Source organism: Echiichthys vipera (assembly GCF_963691815.1).
Source record: "Echiichthys vipera genome assembly, chromosome: 8".
In the NCBI taxonomy this organism is placed as follows: domain Eukaryota; kingdom Metazoa; phylum Chordata; class Actinopteri; order Perciformes; family Trachinidae; genus Echiichthys; species Echiichthys vipera.
This window is the reverse complement of record NC_139833.1, coordinates 3535240-3548448: the sequence shown is the minus strand read 5'-3', so window position 1 is coordinate 3548448 and position 13209 is coordinate 3535240. Positions and strand designations below refer to the sequence as shown.

Below are 13209 nucleotides of genomic sequence, written 5' to 3'. Positions count from 1 at the left end.
ACCACAGAGCGGAGAGATTAACATCAGTGTAAGAACGCCGTGGGTCGCAGCTGCGGCTCCTGGAGATCACAGGCAGGTTTTTTTTACCACCAACAGCTGCACTGGAAGCGCCGATTCTTCTGTGAACGACCCCGAAGATGTCGGCTCTGAGGACGTTTGTTCTGCTGGGGCTGAGCTGGACGTGTCGAGGTGAGTTCGCCAGATTCGTCTTTCTTTGGTAAATGCACGAAACAACTTTAAAGGTGTAGTGAAGCTGCATCTTCTCACGGCAGAAATGTGACGACCAGCTTCGAAAAAAGGAGTTTACGACACAATTTGAAGAAATAAAACTAAGGTTAATATCTTTTCCCCCCAAAGACGTTATTTTGAAATATATCAGAAGAGAAATAGACTTTTTTTTTAATAGCCAATGTAAATAACAAAAAAATTTGGTTGTTTTAAAGAGGATATATGTTATTATCCCTCCCATAGCAGGATCAAGTGAAACAAAAGTGTCTAGTTTCAGCACTATTGTTCATGCTTCTTTTTTTTTTTTAATGCCGCTATGATTTAATGGTCCCGCACACACCTGCCAAGCCCATTGTCCAACTCCATCACATTCCCCATCGCCACGGTGACGACCTTCGACCCTTATCAAGTCCCGGCCCACTCCATTTCCTGTTGCTATTCGCTTCTCCTGGAAACTTCCTGTTTATGTCGGGGCCTCATTTCCTGTTTCCTCTAACGGCCCGTATCAGGACCCACCTTTCATGGCTCGACCTGCATTGTTATGAGCAGTTGCTAACGAGACAATGAGGGGTTTTGAACACGGGGCCGAGCTGGTCCGGCCGTAAAACACTTAGCGCGGTGAAATGAAACTGCAGGACTTAACGCTTGATACAGAGCCATAACCCTTCGCCAGATTTTTCTCAACTATGTTCCCAAATTAAGGAACTCCTCACCCAAAAGTATCAGAGAGGCTCACTTGGTAAACTTTATATAAATGCCAAAAAAACATCTTTTTAACCAAGTCTTGGAAACCTTATCCCACCATTTTAAGACATTTTAAGGCATTTTTTAGTTCTATTTTCCTGTTTTATTATGTGTTTTACTCAATAATTTTAGCTATTTTTACAATTGGTTGCTTGTCGCTTTAGTTCCTTTATTTTTTTAACTATAATTCCTAATTAATTATTTTATTTTTCAATGTTATAAGCACTGTTATTCTTGTTAAGTGACTATTAATAGATGGATGCTTCATGTTTAATGCTCTTAATGGTTGTTTTCTCCTTTTTATGTTTTTAATGTAAAGCGCTTTGAGCTCCATTTTGTATGAAAGGTGCTCTGTTAATAAATTCTATTATTATTATTATTATTATTAATATAATAAAATACAATTAGTCCTGACCCCAAGTGAAGGAGTTCAAGTACCTCGGGATCATGTTCACGAGTGAGGGGACGATGGAGCGTGAGTTTGGCCGGAGAATCGGAGCAGCGGGGGCGGAGCTGCAGTCGCTCTACCGCACCGTTGTGATGAAAAGAGAGCTGAGGAAGGCAAAGCTCTGGATCTACCGGTCAATCTTGGTTCCTACCCTCACCTGTGGTCATGAAAGCTGGGTCAGGACCCAAAGAACGAGGTCGCGGGTACAAGCGGCCGAAATGAGTTTTCTCAGGAGGGGGCTGGAGTCTCCCTTAGAGAGAGGGGGAGAAGTTCAGCATCCGTGAGGAACTCGGAGTAGAGCCGCTGCTCCTTTGTGTTGAAAGGAGCCAGTTGAGGTGGTTCAGGATCATCTGGTAAGGATGAACCCTGGGCGCCTCCCGAGGGAGGTGTTCCAGGCACGTCCAGCTGGGAGGAGGCCTCGGGGAAGACCTAGGACCAGGTGGAGAGATTAGATCTCCACACTGGCCTGGGAACGCCTCAGGATCCCCCAGTTAGAGCTGGTTAATGTGGCCCGGGAAAGGGAAGTTTGGGGTCCCCTGCTAAAGCTGCTGCCCCCCCCCGACCCGACCCCGGATAAGAGGCTGAGTGTACAAAAACATGTGAAATGGAAGTGACCTGCACTTTAAATATGCAGACACATGTTTCATTCACAGACGAGACATTCATAAAACAGTAGATCACCTATATCCCTCCATAAATACACCGTTATTACATTTTAACCACACCCACTGTAACAAAGTTCACATTTTTTGCCTAGAGTTGTGCACTGTTGCCCCTTCTTAACACTAACCTGTGCCCCGTCTCCACAGCTGCGTCTGGAGATCCGTGGGGTCAGTGTCCAGTCAACAGAAAGTGTAAGGACAAGTTCGGGGACGGGTCATGTGACAGAGAGTGCACGGAGCCCGAGTGCCTCAGGGACGGCTTCGACTGCCTGAAGGACCGGGGCCACTGCAAGTAAAACCCTTTTGTTATTTGTTATGTTATTAACAAGCATTTCAATCTTATTAATGAATGTTTTAGGTTTTAATTTTTCTTATTCATGCCAGTTATAGTCGTCCTTTTATCCTTTTATCCTTTTATCCTTTTATCTTGTCCTTTATGTGTCTTTATTTCCCCTCTTTTTACTTATTTGTATTAATATTTACAAATTAATATATACATTATTTCAGGTTCAAGTAACACAAATAACAAGCAACTCATCATGATTAATATTAGCATTAATAAGATTCATTCAGTGTTGTTTATTGTCATTAATCAATGCACTTAAGGTTTCCTTTGGTACCATGGTAACAAAGTGATATCTACAACAATTCAAACACAATATGAAACATAAAGTAAAAATAAGGCTTTGAACCATCTATAAAGTAATAATAAAACAATAGTAACAAGATGTTTAATCATTTATAGTAATTTATTCCCTGTTTTGACATCTTTTACTCTAAAAATGACCTTTTGACCTTTGAACTTGTGCGTTTAACAGCCCGGTCTCTGGGTGACATAAAAACCTAAGAAGTAGATGTTGATTTGAGATTTCCCCCAAATCTCTTATTCTATCTCTTTTTTACGTCTCGTCATCTCTCCCCCCCTCATCGCTCTCAGTCCGGGCCACATCCAGTACTGTCGCGACCACTACGCCAACTCCCACTGCGAGCAGGGATGCGACAGCGCCCCCTGCGGATGGGACGGCAGCGACTGCTTCACGCACCAGAGCCCCCTGTGGGCCAAAGGCACCCTGGTCCTTCACGCCAACTTCCCGCAACAACGTGGCGCCTTCTCCAACAGCTCCCTGCTCTGGGCGCTCAGCGTCCTCCTCCAGTCACCGCTCAAACTGAGAGGGTCCGCCCCTCTCGCCGCTAACAGGAACTTGTTTGAGTTTGACCCTCAGCAGCTCGCCAACCTGCTGGCTCAGGCGTCATCGGATGACTCAAATGGGTAGGTGCTAAGTGAACTGTGCAGTCTGGTGAAGTCGTATTTAACCAGTTAAAGGTTGAATATGTAGAATCTTTATTAAAAGTGATATATTTAAAAAAATAATACGCCCACGGGCATTTTGTAGCAGCCAATAGCGTGTGGCGTTGCGGGTTGCCAGGTTTGTCTGTTGTTGCTACAGAAACAAGAAATCATTCTGAGTTGAGAGCTCGCTAATCGATTACACACCACTCAGAAAGACTTCCAGGGGCGACCGGTGGCACAGTGGTTAGAGCAGTCGCCCCATGTAAAGAGGCTGAAGGTCCTCAAGGCAGCGGCTGCGGGTTCGATTTGAATCTGCGGCCCTTTGCTGCATGTCTCCCCCTCTGTCTCTCACCCTATTTCCTGTCTGTCCTATCTAATAAAAGGCTTGAAAACTGCCCAAAAAATTATTTTTAAATAAAGAAAGACTTCCAGTTGAATGCTGGCTAACGTAAATACTGTTGTAAATGAACTGATTAGTCAAAATTAGTCGTAACCATGTAAGATTCATCACTTGACATGGCGCAGGCTGTTTGCTTTACACACTCGGCAATGAACCTGGCAACCCGACTGCTGGAGTTATTTGTGGTTGTTGCGTTTACGATCTTGAGACACTAGATGGCGGGGTTCTGCTCATTCTCCAGATTCAACCTTTCAGCCCCATAGAGGCTGGAAACCTTCTGCTGCTTCTCACTAAAGAGAGATGCTAAAATAAAGCTACGGTTAGACTACGAGACCATTAACAATGCAGAGTTTTTCACATGTACAGTCGTACTCCCCGAGACTTGTAAGCAGACTTTAATGTGTAAAATTGGTGGCGTTCCCTTTATAATAGACTTTCATCAAGCCAAATAACCTAAAATATTTATTACAGGTAACACCTTATACTGTCTTCCTCTTTGTTTTAACAATATTCACAATATTCCAGTGTATAGTAGGCTTCCTTCTAGCATTTCAACATAAGTTAATCAAGCACCTAAAGGATTTACGTAAGACAAGTGGGCCAAGCACCGAACCTTGGGGAACTCCATAAGCACAGTAAAACAGTTATGCTATCTCGGAATAACATTTTCCTTGAATATTTGTTTTGTTTGGTAACAGGATGTATATTTTATGGCAGAAGAGTTTCTTATTGTTAGTTTACGTACCAGATTTTAATACTTCTAGATGTTATTCAGCAGACGAATCCAGATCAACCTGCGTCAGTCGCTCAGAAGTGATGTTCCTGCTCTCTCCTACTGTTTCCTTCTCTCTCACTCTTTCCTAGCTGCCTCCTTTTCCTCCAAGTGGACAACAGGCCGTGCTCCCGTGTGTCCTCTACCTGTTTCCCCTATGCCACTGAGGCCGCCAGTTTCCTGCGTGCCGTAATGTTGCTGAAGCCCGGCTCGTTCCCGACCCTTCCAGAGCTGAAGGCCGTTGTCAGTATCAGAGGCGTCCGAGAGGAAATAGGAAGCAGAGAGGAGGAACCGGTGAAAAAGGAAGTCAAAGGTAGGCTCACACACACACACACACACACACACACACACACACACACACACACACACACACACACACACACACACACCCATCCCACTTTGAATTTCATCCAAACTAAACACTATAAAACACTTTTTCCATTTCCAGTGTGTAAATGTGGAGGTCACTGCTGCAGGTTTGAGTTTTAGTTCAAACATTTAATATCTCAGAGGTCGAGCTCAATAAGATTTTATTGTTAATTCTTTTTAGGAAAGTTAAGGAGTAGTTATATTAACTAAAACACTGTAATATCGGTAATATGACCACATCGATTTTAGGTGTTGCTGTGGTTACCCTGCAGCCTTAAAAGTGACATAAACCTCCCCTTCCCCCTCTCAAAGAGTCGACCCCTGCGTGGCTCTGGGCCGTGATTGCTGTGGCCATCGGCCTGCTGCTGGTGCTGGCCCTGGTGGTGTTCCTGGTGGTGAGGCGGGTGAGGCAGCGGCGGGCGGAGATGGCAAGTGGAAACCGGGTGAGACACCGCTCCACCGTCACAGACAGCGAACCCAAATCCAAGGCCCCGGCGCCGCACGCGGCCCACCAAGAGCAGAGGGTGAGATCCAGCAGCAGGGAGAAGGAGAAGATGAGCTTGAGGAAGAAGAAGAAAGCGAAGGAAGCGGAGAAGAAAAGGAGGAGGGAACCCCTCGGGGAGGATGCCATTCGAATGCGGTGAGACGAGCGGCTTTGAAAGACATGAGAGGATGTTTTGTCTGCTGGAGGGATGATGTCATGCAGACATGGTGTAGTCTAAAACGAGTCAGGGGTCATCCTGTGTGTGTATATATACATTAGTAACAGTAAAGGGAAGTAGCAAACTACTCCTTTGCCTCCCAATGATCTGAACCTGCAGATCATTACAGGCCTGATTACATGTTACTTTTTAAGTCACGTTGAACACTGGCGCTCAAACAGTTAGAGGATTAATTGATTAGTCGATAAAGTTTCGAAAATTCATTAATAATCAAAGGTGAATTTGTAGAATCTTTATTAAAAGGGACGTTTTGAGGGGTACAGAATGAAAGTATTGCTTTTCTATAAAAAAATGTATATTTAGTCTGAATTAATATTTTAATATTTTATCTACCAACCAATAGCGGCCGGCGATGCTGGTTTGCAAGGGTTGTCTGTTGTTGGGTGCAGCTACTGTAGACTGGCACCGGGTGAAATGGAGTTTGCTTCGGAGCCTCTGCGAAGGGGGTGTTATTTGTCCGCGCAGCTGAGTGACCGGAGACGGGCAAAAGCCAGATAAGGGAGTTCAATGACATTAAAACGCATGCCGAAATAGCTACGTTTCTCCTTGATCGGTCGGCTAACTTTATGTTTACTTAGCTGTAACGGCTAACGCTAACGGCTAATGTAACTGTCTCAAACTCCTCTAATCCTTGTTTTTATGGTGCCAGGGGACGGGTTCAAACAGACTCAAACAGACTCAAACAGACTCCGGTCTCCTGTCTCCTCGCTTGACGCACTTTGCAACAAACCTGCTAACCCGACTGCTGGGGTTATTTTCTGCTGTTGCGGCTACGCTCTTGAAACACCAGATGGTGCTGTTCTGCTCATTCTCCATATTCAACCTTTAAGTCAATGGAAACTTGTCTCTGTTTAATATCGTAAACAAATCAAAGAGCCTTTGGTTTGTAACTGCTGTTCACACAAAACAAGAAATCTCAAGATGACGCAGATGATGTAACATTTTATACGAAAGATGTTTAAACGATTGATCTCTCTCTCTCTCTCTCTCTTTCTGTCTCTCTCTCGTTCTCTCTCTCGTTCTCTCTCACTCTCTCTCTCGTTCTCTCTCACTCTCTCACTCTCTCGCTCTCTCTCTCTCTGTCTCTCTCTTTCTCTCGCTCTCTCTCTCTGTCTGTCTCTCTCTTTCTCTCTCTCTCACTCTCTCTCGTTCTCACTCTCTCTCTCTCTCGTTCTCACTCTCTCTCTCTCTCTCTCTGTCTCGCTCTCTCTCTCTCTCGCTCTCTCTCTCTCCCTCTCTCTCTCTCTCCATTTCTTTCCTGTCTTTCTATCAAATAAAGGCCAAACAAATATTTTAAAAGAAAATACATATTTCAGGCCCACTGAGCACGGCTCACTCAGGGCCGTGAAACAATAAACATGTCTGATCCGTGTTGAGTTCCAGGGTCTTGGTCCACTTCCTCAAAGACGACCGGCCCGTGCATGTTTTAGGAAAAACCTACGCTGACATGGCGAGTCTGTACGCCTGTGTTAGGGTGTGTTGCAGCACAGCTCTCGGGTGACTCATGAATCCAAATAAGGAGAAAGAAAAAAGGAACGCGATGTGACCACACGAAGACCACAGCAGTCTCTTAATGTGAACTTTTGGTTTTACAGACCTCTCAGAAGGGACCAGGATATAGGAAGTGACACAGACTTTACCCAGAGTTCAATGGAAGACATCAGCGCGCGATGCTCCAGACGACAGGAGGACGCCACCATCTGTGACCACAGGAGCCAGGAGCAGAAACACTACCGGGCTGGAGCCTCGCAGCCCCGCAGACCTGTGCAACGTAAGGTTTAACAGTCACGTGCTCACTTATTCAGTCACTTTTATACTTCTGGAAACCCGGCATATATATATATATATATATATATATATATATATATATATATATATATATATATATATACAGGAGCGCGTCTAGGAGCGGTACACTTGCCGGCCACGGCCCGTTTGGGAGAGGTGGGCTTTTGTAAAGCACGTTTGCACGTGTAAGAGCACGAGGCCTACGGCGGTTCTGACGTCATTATATGTGCGCCTGTTGGGACATAGAAAAAAGAAGGAGGGGCCATGTGCGGACATTTAAAACAATGGCGGTGAAAGGTTCACGTTGGTGTGATGCGTAGGTGGAGTGTTTACTGCAGATTTGGTCGATGAAAAGATTCAAAAACAGTCGACAAGACGCACAAAAACTCCGAGGTCTACAGAAAGATTTGGAAACAAAGCCACGCATCGCCATGACGCGCCGTAACACGTCACACGCATTGATGACGTATAGGCAGCAAGAAGCATTCGCAGAGGCCCAGGTAGTGTGAGTACAAACGGGCCTGGAGGGGGGGACAAGGACCCTAAAGCACGGCGCACGGGATGGACGCACAGTGTGAGTGCGCCCTTATACTGACAAACTGTGCAGGTCAAAGTTACACATGGGAGATGACATTTGAATGGTACATATCATTAGATAAACAGTATTTGTATCCTTGTACTCAGTTAAAAATGTTTTGTTCCCGCCTCAGCTCCCCCCAGAGGATGGGAGAGGAACGTCATGCCTCCTCCTCTGCTCAGTCCTCCTCAGCAGGTCTGTGCTTTGTTTTTGTTTGTTTTACGTTTTTGTTATTTTAGCCATGATGTGAGAAGTAATTGTTATTTGAGGTCAAACTGAAACTGTTACATATATATTTACATGTGAAATATTTATTATTTTACTGCCTGTTGTGTCTTTTGTGTCCGCAGTCGGCAGAGTGGTGTGGCCCAGACGGGTCTGTGGTTCTGATCCGGGCGGTGCGTAGCGGGCTGGACAGAGTGGTGTTGGAGCTGCTGCGAGCCGGCGTGCCTGTCAACAACACTGACCACACTGGTAATGCATCAGTGTCACAGTCACTAATGTTACTTTGGCGCCTGGCTCGACCCCAAACCTCAGTACAAAAGTATAAGTAGGAGCAATATGCACGCAGGCAGTACAGCTGATTTTATTAAAATGACATTCCCCCATATTGCTTGTGATGAGTGTCTAGATAAAGTCTTAGAGTTTGGATGCTGTAATGTGTTAAATTGACATTAGTGTTGTCTTTTCCTGCCTTTATAAGCTGCATTACTGTAAAGTGATGTCATTTTCTGAACTCACCAGACTTTTTTACTATCTCCCTTTACCCACTTAGTTATTATATCCACATTAATGATGATTATTCATCCAAAATCATGTAAATCTCTTTGTTAATATTTTCTAGAAGCACCAATAGTCAACCTTACAATATTGCCATCAAGGTACTGAGTCAAAAATATTGATTTTCTCCGTCTCGCCCAGCTCTATGTCCCCTGATTAACCTCAAAAGGAAAAATAGTAATAAAAAATTGACAGATTCCTGATTGCCTGTATATTCACTGTAAGATCCAGCCATGTTACGTCGGCGGTTAAGCAGAGATTAATATAATATATAATATAATATATATAATAATATAAATATTCTGCTCTAAACCCGTCATGTACGAGCTGCTTAATCACTTTTTAACTCAGAAGGCAAACAATTTAAAAATATATAGTTTATAAACCCCTATTATTGTATAATAGTGTAACAAAGGTCCATGTAGTGACTGGGAATCTAATAACATTACGTATTTTTTGGCAATAAAGCTTTTCTACAGAGTTTTTACACAAAATGAACCCAAATTATTATAACTTATCCTGAGAGAAACATGAATATCTGTATCCGTACCAAACTCTATGGCGATCCAGCCAATAGTTTTAAGATATTTAATACACAAACACAACATGGAGAGCTCTTGATTACCCTCTGAAACCTGTACACTGAGGGGCTGAGTAACTGGTGTAACTTACTCCGTCTCTCTCACATCCTCTTTTTTGTGTCCCTCCTCTCCCGTCCTGTGCTCATCTCTCCATGGCCTCCACCTCTTCCTCTTCCTCCTCCAGCTCCCCTGCTGCCCTCCTCTGACTCCGAACAAAGTTAATGTGCTCTAGCTCGAGTTGACGGACATTAACTCTTGTTGCCGATCTTTCTCCTTGCTTTTCCCGTCTCTCTGTCCGCGTCTGTCTACACCTCTAGCCTTTGTCTCTGTCGTGTCTTTCTCACTTCAGCTGAAACAAGTCTCCCTCCATCCTCCCTCTCTTCACCATCTTGGGCTCGACTCTGTTGTGTAATGGTTGTTCATTGGCTGAATTACTCCCTCCCTTCTTCCCCCTTACCTCCCCTCCACTCACACTCTCTCAGGGAGATCAGCCCTGCACTGGGCATCCTCAGTAAACCACCTCTCCCTAACAAGGACCCTGATTCGCTACGGGGCTGCTGTGGACCTGCAAGACAACAAGGTGAGTTCTTTATCAGTGGTTCGAGCTGTACACCGACTCTGCCTGGTTTATTTATATCATCCAGAGATAACAGAACTGTGTCGTTTTTTTTTTTTATTATTTCTCTGGCAGGGCGAGACGGCACTCTTCCTCTCTGCCCTCCATGGTTGCTATGATACGGCCAGACTTCTCCTCCTTCATGGCGCCAACCTTGAGCTGCACGATAGGAGAGGGCGTCGTCCGATCGACGTGGCCAGAGAGGGCATACATCACCAAGTCCTGGAGCTCCTGTTGGCTCACCAGATTCAGAGAGGGCCTGTCCCCGTCGACGCGGCCAATGACATGATGTGGGAGGAGCGCGCTCTGATGTACTCGCCGTGGGCCGGGTCACAAGGACTGCCTGGAAGAAGTGCCTCCTTCTCTGGGATCATAGCGCATCGAGATATGACCCCACCTCCACAAACGTAAGGTTTCAGTGACAACACACAGACCACAGTATGTGTCTCTTTATCTGTCACCACATGAGAGAGGGCCCCGACATAAAAAAAACTAGCGGTGACTTGCGTCTGAGCCAAAACGTTGCACTAGAACACACCGCATAGAGTACAGCCAACTGCCAACCAGCATGTACTTTCTGCACCTGTGTGAGAGGAGATAACTCTCCACACCAGCAGGGGGCAGTAGTCTGTATTCATCATTCTAAAAGGGAAGATCGACAGGACGGATCAAGAGACTAGTTAAGCAGCGCACACATAACAACACAACCTGATGTTGAGAGAAGAAATTATATTTAGCGTGCGTGAGCGAACGATAACACCAACAATGATTAGTCATTTCTGCTAAAGAGCCAAAAAAAATAGTATCCTACGTGATAAAAGAAGATCGCTTTCAGTCTCATAGCCACTTGGTCCTTTGTTTACTGTCCTCACTTCCTTTTCCCTTCTCGTGCACTGAGTCGCTTAAACTGAATTTCTCTCACCAACGGGCTCCAAACCCAATTCAATACGGGGGCAGACCGAGGCAGACCGGGGCAGACCGGGGCCAACAAGAGACACACTGCAAAAGCCAGGGCGTCAGATACTCACAGACAGCCCGACATTGACCTTTGGCCGACATTTGACCTTCATGTGTCAGGGCTCTAAGGGACGAATTGATTAGTTTATGCAATATTCAACTATCTGATATTTAACGATGGATAACTGAAAAGATTTAAAACAAACTCTCCCCACTTCCACCTTGTCAATTGTGAGGATTTCTTAGTTGCTTGTCTTAGTAAATTGACAATAAATAGAACATCGATAGATTTTAAGTAGCCTCTTGAGTCCGTCCTGATCTATTTTACTCGCAGATCAGTCTGGTAACGTGCAGCAGAGAAAATTTGGTGCAGTTTGCCAAGCGACCGAACCTATCAGTGTTGGTTTTTAGGTGGATTTAAGTGAGGAAGCGAGAAGTGACTGTTCCGTGAAAACAACATGGTGGCCTACACAGATGAGATGAGCGCAGCCTTCGAGCCGCTCGCTATCGCTTTTTTCTCTTGGATCCTTCTGTTGAATATGTACCGGACACATGAATTTGGGCCTTTTATCCGTAAATTCACGTCACAGAAACGGCAAATTATCTTTACCCACATGTTGTTTCCTTTCCGAGCTTTGCCTCTGCACTGTTAGTACGTCATACGCTTTGTTGATCTTGATATGTTTATGGCCCGTATGTTGATGATATCCAATCAGCAACCAGTATTTTCCTTCCCAAAAGATCTGAGAGTTCCCAGATGGAAATGCTGAGACAATGAGAATCAATCCATCTGGCGATGTCAGGTTAGATTTTAGGCGTGTTGGTCGAACAGAACAAGTGATCTGATGGCTTCCCCTTGGACGTCATTAGATTGTGAAGGACATAGATTCATCTTCAACATCTTTCTCCAGAATCTTTTCCATCTAAGACAAAGCCAATATAATATATAATCTAACATTGCAATTACTTTTTTGTCTTTGCCAGTGATTGGTCGATGAGCCGAGTGCAGTACCCCGCCCCTCAGAACTGGCGACCACAGCTCAACCAATCAGCAACCGCGCTGGTGCCGCCCAGAGTCATGGGCCGCTCCCCTCGGCCAATCAGCACCTTACAGGAGGTGACCTCGGAAGACGAGGACCGTGACAGGCACCAGGAAGTCCACAGAGCTGCAACACCTCACTTCCTGTCACCCCAGCCTGCCCCTCGCCAGCGTTCCTTTTCCTGCACCCAGCATGCATTGCAGCGTCGCTCCAGCGGCCACCAGCCAGAGCCCAATTATGTTATTGTGACAGACAGAACAGCCAATGAGCCCGTAGAAAGAGTGATTGTCTCACCTCCCACAGATGCCGCCGCCCAGCCCGACCCCCACCAGCAGCAGCAGCCACTTATACACGGGGACAATCCCAGTAGAGCAGAGCAAGCAGCCGCGGGTTCAACACATTCAGAGCAGAAATCCAGAGGTGAGAGGTCAAACAACACGTCTGACTCCACGCAGACGGCTTTGTAGAGAACCCAGCGACAAAACTGCAACGGCCTCTCCATTCAGCCCAAACGCATAACATGGAAGAACAGGTGAACATATACTGTATATAGACATAGAGACAGAGAGGCCCTTTAATTTGATGCATTTTGTTGTTAAAGCTTACAAAGAGGCCAACAACTGGAGGGAGTTCATCCTCCTGGGACCTAATTATTATCAATAACGCATCTGTTGGGTGTCGCCTGACAGATCTGCTTATTAAATTTACTTTTACATTCCTCTCACAGCAGCACTTCTCCAATAACCTCCCCAGGTTTCACTCAGCCTTGCCTAAATTATTATTATTATTGTAATTTTTACTAGGGAGGAGGTTCTTGTTCCTGTAAAAATGTTCTGTCACATGAAACAGTCAAATAGGGTAATACAACAACAACAAGACGGATATAACAGTCACTCTGAAACTGAGACATCTTGTGAATTTTGTATTTTTTTCACAGTCTTGACGTCTGAAAAAATGATTAAAAAAGAAACGGTTGCACACGGGTGTTAGAGTCCTACTCATGCATGCAATAAAGACAATGGACTTGTACTCATAAAGCGCCTTTCTAGTCCTCTGACTACTCAAGGTGCTTTCACGGTGTTTGTCACATTCAGCCATTCACACAGACATTCACACTGATGGCAGTGGACATCTACAGACCATCTAATCTGACCATTCACACCACATTTACACACCCATGCGCAGCACGGGGAGCAATTCGGGGTTCAGTGTCTTGCCCAAGGACACTTCGACG

At 45.2% G+C, this 13209-nt stretch overlaps 1 protein-coding gene across 1 annotated transcript; it reads left to right on the top strand.

Annotated features, from left to right (window-relative positions):
- Positions 1-60: 60 nt before the first annotated feature.
- On the top strand, positions 61-12921 carry notchl (notch receptor, like). The gene is made up of 11 exons (XM_083918019.1): positions 61-189; positions 2230-2374; positions 3020-3352; positions 4638-4858; positions 5227-5554; positions 7232-7407; positions 8135-8196; positions 8352-8475; positions 9845-9942; positions 10054-10385; positions 11920-12921. Exons 1-11 carry the CDS (start codon positions 138-140, stop codon positions 12440-12442), a joined length of 2394 nt encoding a protein of 797 aa, XP_083774145.1. The 5' UTR covers positions 61-137; the 3' UTR covers positions 12443-12921.
- Positions 12922-13209: the final 288 nt, after the last annotated feature.